The following is an 18,537-nucleotide window of genomic DNA, read 5'->3' as shown; positions in this document are numbered from 1 at the left end:
TATCCCTCTTCCGTTTTTGTTCCTAACTAATTTGTACCCGGTAAATGATAAAATGCAGAAACGAAAACGAGGTATGGATTTTTTTCGTCCGTTTTCAACACTATCTCTACATTGACGCCTCTAATTATAATAGCAAAAAGATCGAGTGGCCGAAGCGGAAGTGGGTGATAGCGAGAAGGGAAGAAGCTCTACCGAAGGGCTCCTCATGCTGTGCGGTCGCTCCACCGTTGCTTGCTATTAGGAACACGCATAAACGGATCAAACGGGCCATTTGCTCCCACGATCCCACGAACACAGGCACCCCCACCCAAATGGCCAAAGCCGCCGCGATCGCGAGCTGCAATACACGCGCACACCCACCCTGCATGCTCGACCGCTCGAGCGGCGAGCGCCAAGCAGCCCAAGCTGGATCACAACCCTACGCGGCCACGCCACACCACAGGCCACACCGTATCGATCTGCACAGCAAAAGCAGTAGCAGCATGCCAGCATCCGATATTCCGATCCCAGCAAAAACAATTCTCACAGAAAGAGATTATTTTGCCCCCTCACCAATCCTGCTCCCAAAACTCCTAATCTTTTAATCCGCGTTTGTTTTCCTCCGGCCGTCCCTGGCTTGCAGCAGTAATGAAGCGGAGGAGGAAAAAGGAGAAAACGAAAAGGCGCAGGGAAAACAACGCACCAGCAACAGCAGAGAGCAGGCGCACATCAACTCATCTAATCTCCTCATCAAGCTGGGCGATGCGTGTGAGCAGGCAGGCGGTTAGGGCGAAAATCTGAGAAGTCCGGGAGAATCTCCGGACTGACCTCCCCGTACCCGTCAAAAATCCAATCTTGACGCCTCCCTGGTCGAGCCGAGACTGTTCCAAAGTTTCTGTCTCTGTGATGCGTGATTGTTTGCCGCTGCTAATGAGGCCCGCTCGCCTGATCCCCGTGGTCGTCGTCGCCCGTTAATCCGCTTCAGCTCTGGTTCCGGTTCTTGGACAGATTTTTTCGCCCCTCTTGGTTGTGGATTGCGCTGTTTTTGTTTGTCTGGATCTGCATAAGGGCGTGGGCCGATTCGCCACCACCACAAGCAGAGACGGCTCCTCTTTTTTATTGCCTCCACAGTGGGATTTGCTTTCGCGTTGTTGCAGTATCTATCTATTTCTGCGAATCATCTTCTAGGGCTCCGTTTGTTCTCGCGCACTTTACCCTTCGCTGCCCCCATCTCCCAGCACCGAATCCGCCCCCTTCCCGGCCGTCGATTGAGGGCGTGCCGCTGCCGATTGCGCCGCAAAATCGCGTCTTGGTAAGGCCGCACGCTCAGATTCGTGAGTTTCGCTGCGGATTTGGTTGGGATTTGGGGGATTCCTGATGCGTTTTCTGTGTCCCAGGGTTTGGTCCATGAAGAAGTGGGGTTGATTTCTGATTTCAAGGGGAGGTTTTTCTCCTGCGCGGCCGCCGCCAGGGAGGCTCCGGCCTGCCAGCCATGTCTCAAATCCAAAGCTTCTCGCGGAACAACTGTGTGCTCCTTGTGGTGCTGTGTGGGAAGTATGCTGAGAAGCGAGCACCAGCAGCGAAGTCTGGGCTGGAGGCGAAGCGGCCACGGCCGTCTTACCCATTCCCGGAGCTCAGCTCAGCTGGGCGATTGGAGGTCAACTGTTTGCTCCTTGCTTGAGTGCGCACGCTCGTTGCAGTTTGCCTCCTTTGTTTATCAGCTGAATGAAGGGGCTTCTGAATGCAGGTCCACACACTGTTTAATCCTACACCAGAGCAGTTCCTCGAGGCGCAGCGGGTGGTGCAGCCCAACTTCTTGTACATCCAGGGTCAGCAGCTTGAGGATGAGAAGGAGATTGGCTCACTTGTGTGGGGGGACGCCGATGTCTCTGATCCGCAGGCGTTTAGCACTCTTATCAGCCCACCATTCCCAACGATAGTAAGCTCTACTCTAGTGTGTGTAAATGTTATTACTTGTTAGGCAATATGCTAGCTTGCCAGTGCATTTTAGCTGCCAATTAAACTGCAAATACCAGGATGTGATATCAACAACCTATGAAGTTTTGGTAAATTCTGTTGTATGAACTTGAAGTCACTATGCCATGTGTTTGTTCCATCGTTGCATCATACAACAAAGGATTGTCTCGTCTTATGCTACACATGTTGCAACTACTTGAATAGGTTAAGTACTAGAGCTGAATCCAATACAAAAAGGTAGGTACTCGACTGTCTCGTGTATCATATCCTACACATAAAAAGTTCCGTTTAGATGATGTAAATATATACGGAAAGCAATGTTCCTAAAAAAGGGTTTGTTTCATTTACTTCACAGGAACACATATGGAACATTTATTTTGTGTAACTTCTGTGATATTCCAACATCTTGGTTGTACTGCCACATGGGTCTTACTTTTTAACATTTTTACAGTTGCTGATAACCATACTCTGAATACAGGTATATCTGGAAGTTCCTATTGGTGAAAAACTTGCCCAAGCAGTTCACTCAAAGGTAGATAGTTTCCCTGTACAGTAATTGCATTTCTTCAAACAACCTGAGTATTACTGTTTGTCCACTACTCATAGATCATGTTTTCTTGGAGATGGCCACATGGCAAAGTAGCCATATTTTCTTCGGATTGTTCATTTTAGTATGCTTTTCTTCGTTTGACAACAATGTCATGCTGCTGTTAGGCCCTGTTTGGATCTCTTAAAAATGATAATTAGATTCTAGAATGACTGAATGAGATTCTTAGAATTCAATTATCTACCCCAAACCCTTCTATTTGAAGATTCTCACTATATAACAACAATAATAAAGCCTTTTCGTCTTAAGCAAGTTGGTGTAGGCTAGAGTTCAAATCTATCAGAAACCTCAAATAATGGTTCAGGCATGTCAGTAGCTGTTTTTCATTCACTCCTATTCAAGGCTAAACCTTTAGGTATATTCCATCCTTGTAAGTCTCCTTTTACTATTTCTTTCTATGTCAACTTTGGCTTTCCCCTGCCTCTTCTCATTACTATCGCGCCTTAGGATCCTACTACACACGGGTGGCTTTGAGGTCTCTGTTGGACATGTCCAAATCATCTCAATTGGTGTTAGACAAGCTTTTCTTCAATTGTTGCTATCCCTAACCTATCACGTATATTATTGTTCTGGACTCGATTCCTTCTTGTATGGCCACAAACCCAACACAACGTACACATTTTCATAACACTTATCTGTTGAATATGACTTCTTTTTGTAGGCCAACATTTTGCACCATAAATAGCATGTATAATTCTCGTCCTATAGAACTTGCATTTTAGCTTATGTGGTACCCTTTTGCCACATAGAACGTCAGATGCTTGGCATCACTTCTTCCATCTTGTTTTGATTCTATGGCTAACATCTTCATCAAAATCCCCATTCTCTGTAGCATTGATCATAAATATTGAAAGGTATCCTTCTTGAACACTACTTGGCCTTCCAAACTAATATCCCCTTCCTCATGTGTACTAGTGCCTAAGTCACATCTCATGAATTCAGTTTTAGTTTTACTGATTCTAAAACTTTTGGACTCTAGAGTCTCTTGCCACAACTCCACTTTTCTATTTATTCCTTCCCGGCTTTCATCAACTAGCACTACATTGTTCGCGAAAAGCATACACTGAGGGCTATTCCCTTGTGACCTCATCCATCACCAGAGATTCTCACTATGAAAAAACAATAACCTAGGATCCAAAGACCCTCATTTTTTTATCAAGAATCCAGATTCTACATCACTATCTAGAAAATGAAAATGAGATCCAAATAGGGCCTTACATATAGCTTATTTCTACAAATCTATTCAACCTTATTTCCTCTATATCAAAGCCATTTGTTATTTGTTCTTAATTTATATTGCTTAAAGTGTTAGGCAACAATTTTATTATTCTGGAATTGGGAAGTTGCTAATATTATTATCTATTTATTTTAGGGGATCCCATATGTAATTTACTGGAGAAATTCATTCTCGTCTTATGCCGCATCTCATTTTCGCCATGCATTGATGTCAGTAGTTCAAAGGTATTCATTCACCCTTCCTCTTTCAGTTCGATCTAAATTGAAGTGTTAATTATAATAAATGTGCTTCTGGATGGATACAGTTCGGTGAGCCATACTTGGGATGCTTTTCAGCTTGCTCACGCATCCTTTCGTCTATATTGTGTAAGAAACAATCATGTGCAAAGTGTTAAACTTGGTCCTCGTCTCCTTGGGGATTCTCCAAAAATAAATATAAGTCCACCTGGCACTGAAATGGTTGATGAAGAAGGTTCATCTGAAGTGACCCCAGCTATAAAAATATATGATGAAGAAATCAACATGAAGTTACTTCTATGTGGAGTGTCATGCACCTTGGTAAATAAAAGCTTTAATATTCATGTCTAAAGATTAGTTATATTATTCCGATGTAGATTAATGGTTCCCTTTTCTCTCTCTCTCCCACAGGATCCTTGTTTATTGGGCTCTTTAGAGGACGGTCTGAATGCACTTCTGAATATTGAAGTATGAATGATTCTTGCTATGCAGTACCTTTTTATGTGAACTACTTTTTATATAATAAACTCGTGGTTTTGAAAATTATTGTTGAGTATAAATGATAAAAAACATTTTTCCTTAGTGTATGTAATAGTAATTTTGAAGGGCAGACCTGGTGCATTGAGGATAGCTGTCTCACTGAGTCACCAGTTCATGGATTCGAAGCATCCTCTCCATATTTGCCGGGGGGAAAGCATGCCTCGGTTTATTCCTTCCCTAGACCCTACTCATGTGGGAGCCTCTGGTACTAGGTTTGCCCTTATGTAATATTAAGTCTGATCTATGCAATGTTACATTTATGCTCTTAATCACAGATATTTTTGGTAAGGATCATAGAACAAATTCGGATTAGATGTGCAACACCAAGGCACACTTACGTATAGAAAAATACTGGATAAGCAGTGATGGTGATATCCTTACATAAAATCATAGCACATCATTTGCAATATTCATTGTTTCATCATTTGGTCTATTCACACCACATATCTAGCTACCTTATTATCGTGGGGTGATAATTGTATGGTGCCCAGGGGGCTGGTGCCCTCAACATCCAGGCTCTTGCCCTCAACATCCAGGCTGTTGCCTGCAATCACTTTGGTTTGTTTTAATGGAAGTCTTCATGCTTGTATGGTGCATGAAAGTGAAAAGTTATGCTGCTATGTGTAGACACTAGCATAGTTGTTAAGGCGGTAAGGCGGGCGACCCCCTTTTCACCTTTTAAGCGATAAGGCGTAAGGCGAGGCGACTCCTTACTAATAAAAAAAGGCAATAAGAACAGAATATATAGGAATATAGTCTCAAATAGATAGGGATAATAGTATTATAGTAGCAAATAGGAGTGCAAGTTCAACATAAACCAACATCATAGACATAACGTTCAACATAAGTAATAGATAACAATAGTAGTAGTAGTAGTCTAGTAGAGTAGATAACACTCTCATCTCTCAAGCCTCAATCTCAAAAGTCATCATCAAACTCATCATGGGGTGTAGGATTCTCTTCTCCACCATCTTCCGCCTCGTTTGCTTCATCCCTAGCACTCACACCAATGTCATCTTGTGGATCCACCACTTCATTGCTTGAATCATTTTCATCATCCTCACCTTGTTCTTCTTGTGCCCTCATTGTACTACGCCTTTGGTAGGTGTTTGCATGCATACGAGCTTGTCTTGGAAAGTTGCGGCCTCGAAGGGACTCAGATGCTCCAATGGCATTATCAACTTGTTCCCATGTCAAGTTATGCTCACCATCATCCCTACCAGCGTGTATAACCGATGAGTGTACCCACTCATTGTCCCAATCAAAATCTTCAAGCACTAATGGGTCATAACTTGTGCCACATGTCTCCCTCCTCTTTTGGAACCTATTTTGCATCTTCCGGCAGTATGATACAAAGACTAAGTCATTTAGCCTTTTGTGTAGCAATCGGTTCCTCCTTTTTGGGTGCATCTAAAAAATGAGAAGAGTAAATGATAGACATACCATACAACAACAACAACAAAGCCTTTTTGTCCCAAGCACGTTGGGGTAGGCTAGAGATGAAACCCCATATGAAAACCTCAGAGCTCAAACCCCCAAAGAAAAGAAAAGGGAGACAAAGGCAAAGGAGAACCGAAAAACGACGAAACGGGGAAACACATAAAAAGAGATAAAACCCACAAGAACCAGCAAGATCTAAAGGGGCACAAGAAAAGGTCAAACGATTAAGGAGGAAAAGCGAAACTACAAATCAGGGTTCTGGCACGTGAATTGCACACTTCCACCCCTTCCTATCCACGGCGAGCTCTTTATCAATATTCCACTCCTTCAGGTCCCTCTTCACAGCCTCTGTCCACGTCAAGGTTGGTCGACCTCTACCTCTCCACATTCTCGGGACGCCTAATTATTCCGATATGCACTGGTGCCTCTTCAGGTCTTCGTTGGATATGTCCAAACCATCTCAAACGATGTTGCATAAGCTTCTCCTCAATTGGCGCCACTCCTACTCTCTCGTATATCATCATTCCGGACTCGATCTCTCCTTGTGTGGCCACATATCCAGCACAACATACGCATCTCTGCCATACCATACATGAATATTAATTTATGAACACTACCCACAAATTCAAAGGTACTCCAACTCCTCTCACAACCGGATGATGAAGCACATAGACTAACCACACGCTTTGCAAACCTTTGCAATTCGAAGGCACAACCACCATACGAAAGCCACCAATCAACTATAATAACATGTCACATGACACATACATATTGGGGAGATTAAAACATGTAGCATGCTGAAATTAACAAAAGCACATAGACTTACGAGGGCTTTTTGTTTCAATGTTTGCAAGTGCCAAATTGTTTGAGAAGATAGGGCCACGTTGGTCCTCATAATGCATTGCAAATTCATCAATCTTAGACAATGTCTATAAATAAAAGTGATGACTCGTTTGGCTAGAGCAATTGTTTTCTTGAAATCTTTCAACTTTCCAATATCTTCTAGCATAAGATCCAAGCAATGAGCTGCACAAGGACTCCAAAACAATGTTGGAATTCGATCCATGTGAATCTTGCCTGCAGCCTTATAGTTGGCGCCATTATCTGTCACTACTTGAACCACTTTGTCTCTGCCAATATTATCAATCCTCTTCTCAAGCAAATCGGCAAGCATAGTAGCACTATGTGCTTCACTTGAAGCATCAACAGACTCTAAGAAGTAAGTCCCCTCAGGACTGTTCACAAGAAAGTTGATCAACTGATGTCCCCTCATGTCAGTCCATCCATCTAACATAAGTGTGCAACCATAAGTCTTCCAAGCTAACTCTTGATGAGCTCTCAAGTTAGTCACATCTTTCACACACTCAGCAAGTAAAGGCTCTTTAACATCATGAATACTAGGAGGAACATATCCAGTACCATATTGAGCAGTGGCCTCACAAGCAATGTGAAACTGTCTAGAATTAATGGCATTAAAATGTACACTACACTCATAGAACCACATAGCCCATTGCTTGTTGACATAATCTCTGTCAGCCTTAGACTTAGTGCATGTTTCCATGGTGGTTTGGTGGTGTGACCTTGAGGATCGCCTCTCATCCACAACTTGTTCGGGAGTTCTTCGAAGCAAGGTTGTGATTTTCCCTTTTTCTTTTTCCTTGTTTGATGTCTGTGGCTGTGCAGCTGTTCTAAACTGAAATGCAGCTCTCTTCCTTTTGGCAGCTGTCCCCGAGCTAGGTTGTTGCATAGATGTGGTGGAATCCTCTTCCCCTTGCTGCCCCTGACCATCATGATCATCATCATCAAGGAAAATAGGCCTAGACCTCTTGAAATATGCCTTCATATCTTTTCTAATCTCAGTTGTAGTCTTAGAACACATTAATGTGTCCGCATAACCACCGGCAAGATGTTCTTTTAACCTCTTGATTCCTACCATTGTCATGGTCTTGCAAAGGTTGCATGTGACCTTATCTCGATTCCCAATCTCTGTCCAATATCCATATTTCCATCCAGGATCATTAGACTTTGCTCTGTGCTTTGGATCTACCATAGGGTCAGTGTTTGCATCCACAAGAGCAGAGGCAGCGGGAGCAGAGCCTGCGCTCTCCATCGCTGACCTACAAAGGGAAATGGGACTAACTGAACTGAATAACAGGCTAACAGCAGTAACTGAAATGAACTGAATACAAAGGGAGATGGGGGAGAGAAGAGAATAGAGAGGCAGAGAGCAGATCAGCAGAGGGGGAGGGGGGCGGAGCCTCACCAGGGAGCAGTGGAAGGGGACTTCGCCGGGGAGGGAGAGGTCGCGGGCTCGCGGCCCGCGGCAGGGGAGCGCTACCGCCGGTGAATTGAGAGCCACCGCCGCCGGTGGACACTGAGAGCCGCCGTCACCTGGAGCACTGAAGCCCTAACCGCGTCCTTCTCTGGTACGTGGACAACGAACAGAAAGGATTGGGGATTGCAAAACCTCTTCAACCCTATGAATCCGGTCCAAGGCGTCCGCAGGGCGGCGCCTTATCTTCCTATGATGCGCTAGGGCGACGCCCTGAACCCTAAAGCGTCGCCTTAGCCAAGAAAGTAAGGCGAGCAGGACGCCTTGGGCCTGAGCCTCGCCTTAGCGCTTAGGCGACGCCTTAACAACTATGGACACTAGTAGCTACTTTATTCTGCATCAGAAGAAAGTATTGACATTCGGTAGGAAGTTTTGTACTTAGCGATTAGAACTTAAGGTCTCATTAGTCTGGCTTAGGTTGTTTTTTGATGGAATCGGATGGTCCAGACATCCATGCCCCCTCCCCTGTGTGTACACAAAAACCGCTCTCTAGCACAGGGTGTGATAAAACCTGTGAGCTGCCTATCATTTTGTCTTGTTTAAAGGATGCTGACACATAAAACAATGGTGCAAATGTTTAATGCTTGATAATTTAAGATATTACAAAACTTTACGACCCTCGTTTTTCCTATACTTGCATTGCTATAAAAAGTTCATGCTTTTTTACAGATTCGTGGGAGCAAACTGCAGAATCGAATCAGGTATATTGGATTGCTTTGTAATTTCTTTAGCTCTACTTACCTTCTACGGTTTTACCTTTGTATACCATGTGATTAGTCCATGAATTATTAACAAGTTTGTTTGGCATGCTGTCATGCACGATTGTGTTTGTCGATTTTGCTTATTTTTGTAGTGTATCTTCTTAATTCATGAAAACAAAATGCCAACAATACTTCTAGAAGTAGGATATAATTTAGGGAGAGAAAAATGAACAAGTGAACCTTCATTTATTTATTTGTTAAGGGAGTTTTCATATGTGCAGAGATTATTGTTTACTGCCAATGTGCTTTTGACATAGATTATTATTGTCTTTGTAAGCAGAAAATTTATTTGCTGTTCCTCCTGTCTGACAGTGCTTCTCCACCACCTCTTGAAGCTGCATCTCTACCACGTGGGATGGTTACTATGCGCTGTGATATCACTACTTGCAGCTCTTCCCATGTGTCACTCCTCGTTTCTGGTAGCGCACAGACTTGTTTCGATGACCAGGTATATATTCCTTTGTCCTTGGATAACTGCTTTGGTCCTATTGTGCAAAGTCACATGGTGTTCACCTGTCTGTGCAGCTTCTAGAGAGCCACATAAAAAATGAAATTATTGAGAAAAGCCAGTTAGTCCGGGCTCTCTCAAATAGTGAGGACAAGTTACCATCAAGTGAGCCTTTAACTTCCATGTCTACGGCTTGTGGGGCTTCTACCTTTGAAGTTTGGATGTCCCTTCCTAAGTGGGCAGCACAGGTTCGTTTCTGACATTGTTTGCATATAATATGCACTGACTAGAATTATGCTGTTTTGATGTGATCTTGTAATTTTTTTTTTCACTTATGCAACTCTAACCTTACAAATTGAACCAGTAATGTTCAACCTAACATTCTTTGAATGTTTAGGTTCTGAAGCATCTAGCGCCAGATATATCATACAGGAGTTTGGTTGCACTTGGTATTGGTTGTATAAATGGTACTCCTGTTGCTTCATTTGAGAGGCGAGATGCAGACCGTCTTCTTTTCTTTTGCACAAGCCAGTGCAAAGATTTGGCTAATGAAAACGGTCCATATTTTCATCTGCCAAGATGGTCAGCCTCCCTTACCAAGGACAGAACAAAGTTGGGTTCAGAATCAAAACAAAATCTGTTGGGTGCAAATGGAGTTTTGGAAGACAAGAAGCATATGATGGAAGGGCCTTCCTCATTTTCAGCCGTCAAGGCTAAATTAAAGCCTGCAACTATGAGGCCAATTCCTCACTCTCAAAAGCAACAAATGCATCCTTTTATGTGTTTACCTGAAACTTCCTTTCATGAAACTAGTATTGTGAAGCCAAGCTTGACAGTTGCGCCAACTGTGAAGCACAATTCAGTTTCTTATGCCCCAACCACGCACAGAAAATCAACATCAGGGCCATCTCATACTCCTTCAGTCATTCAGTTGAATCCTCTGCCTATGAAGAAACATGGATGTGATAGGTTGTCTATACAAGTATGCTCTGAGGTACATGTCTTTAACTTTCATGAGTCATGATGATATGGTTCTGTTTTCCATACACAATCAGTCTAGAGTGCACTGTTCTTTACATTTTTTGTAGGAGGACTTCTTGAAGGATGTCATGCAGTTTTTAATCCAGAGGGGCCACAATCGACTTGTACCTCACGGAGGACTAGCTGAATTTCCTGATGCAGTCCTTAACGCCAAGCGCCTTGACCTTTATAACCTGTACAAAGAGGTATTTCTTTGCAGTAGCTTACATATGAAAACTATAAGTAGGTCCAATGATATGTATTCTCAATATGTTCCCTGATAAATATTTTTCTTTATTTTTTAGGTGGTGTCTAGAGGTGGATTTTATGTGGGTAACGGCATAAACTGGAAGGGTCAAGTCTTCTCAAAGATGCGTAACCATACTGCAACAAACAGAATGACTGTATGCATTTATTGTTCAGTTCTCTGATACTTGAGTTCTTTTAGCTTTGCTGAAGAACAGGAATGCCTAATGAAATGCAATGTTCTAATTCTATGCACTTCTCTATTATATATTTAGGGTGTAGGTAACACATTAAAAAGGCATTACGAGACATACTTGTTGGAATATGAGTTAGCACATGATGATGTGGATGGCGAATGCTGCTTGCTTTGTCACAGGTTTGAGGGCTCTTCAAATCTTTCTGCTTCAATACTACTATCATATTAACATCTAACAGCTTCTTTTATGTAATTCCAGTAGCGCACCTGGAGATTGGGTGAACTGCGGTTTATGTGGCGAATGGGCTCACTTTGGTTGCGACAGACGACAAGGGCTAGGCACTTTCAAGGTAAGCAAGAAAGATGATGGTTTGTTGATCTCACCCTTGCCCGAAATCAATGACTTGATCTCATGAGGTGCTTTACTTACAGGATTACGCTAAGACAGACGGTTTGGAATACATCTGCCCCCACTGTAGCTTAGCAAACTACAAGAAGCCACCACTACCACCAAAAGTAGCTAATGGTTTCTCAAATACAGCATATGTACCACGAAGTGTTTAATTTCTTGTTTTTTTCTTTTCCTTTGGTCCCGTGTTTGTGGGAAGAAGTCATTAGAGTAGGGAATAGCCTGATGGAAAGATGGGCAAGGCCTTCAGGGTAGGTATCGAAGGTATCATCTCGCTAATTTAGTGGCTATGAGTTTTTTATAGATGTACAATTGATAACACATTCAAGTTCCTAAGTAGTTTTTTAGTGGTTATGAGGTTTATATAGCATGCATTTGAATGCGGGTGTTACTTGTTTATATTAATCTCCACTGTGTTTTTAATTTCGCTGTCTGGTTCCCCGAAACACTTGATGGAACAACATGAAGAAGCCCTGAAGCTGCTGGTGCAATGATGCACGCTTAAGTAAGCATTCACCTTCACAACATTTGGGAACAAGTGACCAACATTAGCGCCCACCGTCAGTAAACTCACTTCCACAACCTTCAGCAAGCATTCACCTTCGTCATGTCCCCGAAGAAGGCAATAGCGCCAGAGGCTGTCCTGCATCCACTGGATACCAACGAAAAGACACTCTCGCTGAGAGAAGTTCGGAGCCAGAAAAGGAAAGCTATGATCAAGGGGCTCCGGCCAGGACCGACAGTGCAGTATTTTGCTAGGAAGCCACCGCAAACTGAAAGGGAAATAAGGTCAAACCTTTTTCTAAATGATTTTGGTGGTTGAAATGCCCAACACAAATAATTGGACTAACTAGTTTGCTGTAGATTATATATTCTATAGGTGCTAAAGGTTCAACACAAACCAATAAAAAGATTGAAGTTAGGGTTCAAAAGAAAGGAGCAAAAGAAACCGAAGAGAACCCTGGTCTGGCACACCGGACTGTCCGGTGTGCCACCGGACAGTGTCCGGTGCACCAGGGTGGATCGACTTCAAACTCTTCACCTTCGGGTTTCTGAGGCGGCGCTCCGCTATAATTCACCGTACTGTCCAGTGGGTCACCGAACTGTCCGGTGTGCCAAGCGGAGCAACGGTCGCCAGCGCAACGGTCGACTTCAACGGTCGGCTGACAACGTGAACGGTCGCGGACAGTTCGCGCATAGTCAGAGCAGCGCCAGAAGGCGCACTAGACAGTGAACAGTGCCTGTCCGGTGCGGCACCGGACTGTCCGGTGCCCCAAACTGTCAAAGCTCCAACGGTTGAAACCGTCAGAACCCTAACGGTTGGGTGACGTGGCTGGCGCACCGGACTGTCCGGTGTCCCCATCAACAGCAGCCCTCCCCAATGGCTGTTTTGGTGGTTGGGGCTATAAATACCCCCCAACCACCACCATTCAAGGCATCCAAGTTTCCAGCATATTACATTCAATACAAGTGCTCTAGACTTCACTCCAAGACACAAACAAGAGATCAAATCCTCTCCGAAGTCCAAAACCACTTCAAACACTTAGTGACTTGTGAGAGAGAGATTTTCGTGTTCATTTGAGTTCTTGTCGCTTGGATCGCTTTGTTCTTCCTCCATTCTTGTTCTCAAGACACTTGTAATCAAAGCAATAGACACCAAGTTGTGGTGGTCCTTGTGAGGGGTCTAAGTGACCCGTTGATTAAGGAGAAAGCTCACTCGGTCTAGGTGATCGTTTGAGAGAGGGAAAGGGTTGAAAGAGACCCGGTCTTTGTGACCACCTCAACGGGGAGTAGGTTTGCAAGAACCGAACCTCGGTAAAATAAATCACCGTGTCATCCGCTCTATTTCTTTGGTTGATTTGTTTTCATCCTCTCTTTCGGACTCAGTTTTATTTCTAACGCTAACCCCAGATTGTAGTTGTGCTTAAAGTTTGTAAATTTCAGTTTCCGCCTATTCACCCCCCTCTAGGCGACTTTCACAAACTTTGGAAAAGCTCCTCCAGAAGATGGATGAATACGTCCGAGCTGACAATGATTTTCGCTAGAGAAGGGAGGAGGCTTACAAGTATTCTGAGATGACTAGGGGCTTCAGAGGAAGATTCCATCCCAGGCATGTCAGAACAATCCATAATCCCGGCACAAATGATGACAGGGCAAACCACACTCAAGGCAGCCAACAAAGCTCACAATCTTCAAGAATGCAACAAACCTCTTACAGGCCACAAGCTCCAAGAGGTAGAGGAGGAAGAAGCTTCGGAGGAAGGTTCAACACTCAACCTAGGAGATTGTTCTATTTATTCTGTGGGGAGGATAAGGGACACATGTAACAAGGACGTGCCAAGTCACGATCCAAAAGCAGAAGGAGATAGCTGAAGCCGAAGTACGATAGAATCAGCCGAAGCAGGTCTTGCATACTGCCTCATGCTATTCGCCATATATCCCTGAGTATGTGGGCAACCAGTAACCCACGACATCAGTTGCTTCAGCAAGTCATTCTCAAGCTGCATGGGCTTAGTTACCACCACCACCATTGGCACCTACCTTGGCTCATAATCAGCAGCCAGAAGGGCATCACCAAGTGCAACAACAACGTGACACTCAAGAGGAGTCCGAAGCTCGCACAGTCAACAACACTATGCCCAAATCGAGACATATTTACTAAAGCAACACAGGGGCTTGACCAAAAAGTTTCCAAGTTCAATGTATTTTTACTTTTCTGTCGTTATATTTCCCTCCCAAAAGACAATATAAGGAGGTTTAACCTTCGGCCTATTGTAATAAATTTGTGGTTACACCATCGAGTGTTACAAGAAGGGTGACAAAGCTCTAAAGTCGTTCCTAAGGGGATGCAGAGCTAAAATACCACCTAAGTAAAAGGTGAAGAAGCTCTAAAGTTGTTCCTAAGGGGATGCAGAGCTTAGCTCCGAAGTCGTTCCTAAGGGGATGCAGAGCTAAAATACCACCTAAGTAAAAGGTGAAGAAGCTCCAAAGTCGTTCCTAAGGGGATGCAGAGCTTAGCTCCAAAGTCGTTCCTAAGAGAATACAGAGCTGAAATGCCACCTAAGTAAAAGGTGAAGAGACTCCAAAGTCGTTCATAAGGGAATGCAAAGTCCTGGTCTTTCTTTGATGATTTAGGCATAAACATCCTTTGCATCATACCATCATATCATATTGCATAGCATTGCATGATACATCAAACACAGTGGAGTAGAAGGAAAATTGCTCCTTCAAATGTACCTGCCAACTCATGAAAGAGCGTACCAATAACACAAGATATGCGTTTGACAGTCACATTTTATGCAGGGATGGTACCTTCATCAACAATATTGCTATACAACAGCCATGACATAATATTCAGTACTGTCTCGGCAAAGAAGGCGAATTTCTTTCTTCGTGAAGCGTGAAAAGAAGGGAATGTGTTTTTTTCGCCAGTGGCTCAAAAAACGGTAAGTACGAAGGTTTCACGTATCACAAAGAAATATATTATATTAATTCACATACAAATGTTGGATAGTTGTTTCTTCAAAAATGAAAGCTACGTACAAAGACCCTAAACTCTCAAGTATACACAAATTCAGTCTTTTTTCAAGACTTTGTCGGCAGCTTCGTTCAACAGCTTGTCGACAGCTTCGTCTACGGCCTCGTTAGCAATCCTAATCATATCGAGCGTCCCCTTCAGAGATGGATCAGTTTCAGGATCGTATGGATCAATTTCGGGAGAAAGCTCAGTTGCATTAAAATACAAATATCTGTTAGCACCGAAGCTACAAAAATTTACGAAGTTAAGCCATAAAGGATATACCTATAAGTATGGCACGTTCAGCAGCTTCTTCAGCTCTTTTAGCCTCTTCTAAGGCGTCACAAGACTCTTTCTCATTTTTTCTAATAGCTTCATCAGCTATTTCTCGGCCACCCTTCAGCCATACTTCGGAATAAAACTTCCCACCTAGTGTAGCAGCTTCGACCGAAGGGTTTTTAATATCGTTGGCTGAGAAGGCAAATTCTAGCTGAGCAACAGCCTTGGCATGATCACAGCCGACATTTTTCAAAATTTACACGACCCCACGGCCACCGGCAAAGGCACAAAAACCTACTCTGTCACTAAAAATCTCTTTAAAGGCTTCGGCCTCGCCGTTAATCCACTGGATAACTCCATCGGGGTCACCATGGATGAATTTTTGCTCTGAATAAAATGCACCGACTTTGGAAAAGTTGTTCTTCAAATTTTTAGCGCATTCCATAGCCACATCGTAGCATTTTTCTTTAGCTGCATGAAGCTTGTCAACATTTCTCTCTGCCCTTGATCGTTTGATTTCAGATATTTCATGTTTTGTCAGCTCCACATTAAATTTTTCAGTTGCTTCAACAACTTTCTTTTCTAACTCTTGCACTTCAGCTTTGTACGCTTCTGCTTGAGTGGATAGCTTAGCTTCGCTGGATTTCAACCTTTCGACCAAAGATAGCAAAATCTTGTCTTTTGCGAGAGCTTCGTTTCTCAGAGTTATAACCTCCGATTGGAGGTTTCCAAGTGCTATATGACAGCTCTCGTCCTCCGCATCCTTTTGAGCCTTCAGAGCCTTACTGAGGATTAGACTGTAACGCCCTGAATTTGGGGGTAGAATTTTTCTTCTTTTCATTCACCAAATTCGGGCGTTACTCTCTTTTCTCTTCCCGTTTCGCTCCTTCTTCCCAATTTCAAACCAGTATAATGACGGGTGTCCGTGTCATGTATAAACAAAACCTAAGTGTCGTGAGTGTTGCATCATGCCGAAGCATATTTCTTTGTCTGATGTCGTGTTTAATCGCGTGTTCGTCTCGTCCCGGTTCAGATTTCGGTTCGCGATCGGAATTCTGATTGGTGTTCGACCCGCGGAGTGACCTAGCCTGGCCCAGTCTAGTCCGGTCCGGCCCAGTCTGGCCCGGTCCGGCCCAGTCCGACCCGCGCGCCCCTAGTGCCCCTTGCCCTACCCATGCGCGCGCCCCTCCCCTAATCCCGTTGTCTCATTTGATTTTCTCCCGCGCAGTAACTTCCCTCTCCCACCTCTCTCTCTCCTCGTGGTGCCCTAGGGTTTGGAGACGAGATCGCTGGAGTTTGGATCCCCGGAGGTGAGTTTTCCCCTCTCCTTCCCTTTCTCTCTCCCTCCTCCCCCTCCCTTCTTATTCCCCTGGCCGCGCGCCCTCCCCTGCCCCGTCGCGCGCCGTGGCGGCGGCCCAGCCGCGCCGCATCTCGCGCCCGGCCCTGAGCCCCTCCCCGCGTTGCGCCCCCCCGGCGAGTCCCGCCCCGGCCGAGCCCCTCCCCGCGTCGCGTCCCCCCCCGGCGAGTCCTGCCCCGGCCGAGCCCCTCCCCGCATCGCGTCCCCCAGGCGAGCCCCGCCCCGGCCGAGCCCCTCCCCGCGTCGCGCCCCCCAGCGAGTCCCGCCCCGGCCGAGCCCCTCCCCGGCCGCGCCCTCGGCTGCGCCCTGGCCTGCGCCCCGCCCGGCCGTGCCCGCGGCTGCGCCCTCGCGCGCCCCTGCCTGAGCCCGTGCCCCAGCAGCCTCGCGCCCCGCGCGGCTTGCACGGTTCGCGTGCCCTTGGCACGCGTAGCGTGCTCTCGCGCGTGCGACCGTAGTCGCGTTTCGTTTAACCCTCATTTAATCCATTTTAATTTTCTTTAGTCAATGTGCTGTGTCGCGCGCTTCGTCGCGCGACGGTCCTTTTAAATTTATATTTATTAATGTGTTGCGTCGCGCGCTTCGTCGCGCGACGATTCGTTTAATTTATATTTATTGCAGTCCTGCGTCGCGCGCTTCGTCACGCGGTGATTCGTTTTAAATGCAGTTGTGTTGGCGTAAGCCGTCGTGCGTTCCGTCGCGCAGCGCTTAACGTTTGTCTTTAGTTAATGCAAGAATCTTGTTGCGCGCTCTGTCGCGCGGCAAACCATTTATTTCTTAATTCAATTTAAATGTTGTGTCGTACGTCTCGCCGTATGACCAATCCCTTTCGTTCATCTTTACCTATTTATAGTGACTAAATGTGGAACATGACTTTACTTTATGCTAAACGCAGTGTCTAATTTGATACCCTTCTGTTTAAACGAATGGTTTAATTTATAATTATGTAAAGTGATTGCCTCTCGACCGTAGACCCGACTATCATTTCCTCTTTCTCTCTTAGCCGTAATTGCGAGCCCCGCGTTGAACGTCTGTTTATTTATTGCATTCCATTGTATGGTGTACTGTTCTTTTGGCTTTTCACAGTTATACCTAAGGATTGACTAGCTTTTGTTATCCATGTCCTTGTTTACCTATTTGGGTTGGATTATTATTGTTTAGCTTTATACTATTGCTCAACTCTAATCAATGAACATGATGAGATTTATCAATGATACGTTGTTTCCCTTCTTTATTATGATGTTATACTTGTGCCATTCAAGGGGGCTCGAGCGGTTTCTCGAGTGCCTCTCCGTAAGGACTTGTTCGTTGGACGACCGTCCGGGAAATTAGTGCAACCATGAGGGTGGAATGGGATGCCCTTAGCTGAATAATTAGAGGAACCGGGGTGTAGTTCGCTTAGCCGTCGTGCCGTTAATGGGGCTCGGTGTATGCGGCTCGCTCCGCCAAGTTTGGTTCGCCCCTTGGGGAGGAGTGCAGTACATTTAGGAAACCTAACGGGCGGCTACAACCCCGGGGAATCTTTATAAAGGCTACGTAGTGAGACCCTGCCTATTCACCTTGGTAGTGTTTAAGGGTTTGATCGGCCCGAGGCAAGAGGAAATCACGGCTTGTGGGTAAAGTGCACAACCTCTGCAGAGTGTTATGAAACTGATATATCAGCCTGCTCGCGGTTAAGAGCGGCCAAGGGAGCTCCATTGATTAGTGGTACTTGATCAGAGATGTTCGGATTACAGGTGGCAATGAGAATGATGGTTTTGGTAGTGACTCTGGTACTGGTAAGTGGTATTCTTTCCGTTTGGAAAGGGTACATCGGGTTAATAACTTGGGTTAATGCTAAAACCTGGCTTTCTACTAGTAAATAATAACATTACCAACTAAAAGCAACTGCTTGACTTACCCACACATAAAGCTAGTCCGCTACAGCCAAACAGGACGCTTGCTGAGTATGTTGATTGT

At 44.8% G+C, this 18,537-nt stretch overlaps 1 protein-coding gene across 1 annotated transcript; it reads left to right on the top strand.

Annotated features, from left to right (window-relative positions):
- The first annotated feature begins 139 nt into the window (after window positions 1-139).
- On the top strand, window positions 140-11,833 carry LOC103647451 (AT-rich interactive domain-containing protein 4). The gene is made up of 16 exons (XM_008671989.2): window positions 140-1,291; window positions 1,377-1,636; window positions 1,727-1,918; window positions 2,435-2,488; window positions 3,936-4,024; window positions 4,105-4,357; window positions 4,448-4,504; window positions 9,018-9,049; window positions 9,422-9,557; window positions 9,635-9,805; window positions 9,955-10,551; window positions 10,646-10,783; window positions 10,883-10,981; window positions 11,099-11,199; window positions 11,279-11,369; window positions 11,452-11,833. The coding sequence occupies exons 2-16, from the start codon at window positions 1,472-1,474 to the stop codon at window positions 11,581-11,583; spliced, it is 2,307 nt and encodes a 768-aa protein (XP_008670211.1). The 5' UTR covers window positions 140-1,291; window positions 1,377-1,471; the 3' UTR covers window positions 11,584-11,833.
- The last annotated feature ends 6,704 nt before the right edge of the window (window positions 11,834-18,537 follow it).

This window comes from Zea mays, chromosome 2 (genome assembly GCF_902167145.1).
Source record: "Zea mays cultivar B73 chromosome 2, Zm-B73-REFERENCE-NAM-5.0, whole genome shotgun sequence".
NCBI lineage: Eukaryota > Viridiplantae > Streptophyta > Magnoliopsida > Poales > Poaceae > Zea > Zea mays.
This window is presented reverse-complemented; position numbering and strand designations above follow the sequence as displayed.

Excerpts from the sequence above, each read along its gene's own strand:
- LOC103647451 (XM_008671989.2), top strand. The coding sequence starts at position 1,472 with ATGTCTCAAATCCAAAGCTTCTCGCGGAACAACTGTGTGCTCCTTGTG. Across the intron at positions 4,505-9,017 it reads ATGCACTTCTGAATATTGAA|ATTCGTGGGAGCAAACTGCA; the intron begins GTATGAATGATT and ends GCTTTTTTACAG. Across the intron at positions 10,552-10,645 it reads CTATACAAGTATGCTCTGAG|GAGGACTTCTTGAAGGATGT; the intron begins GTACATGTCTTT and ends CATTTTTTGTAG.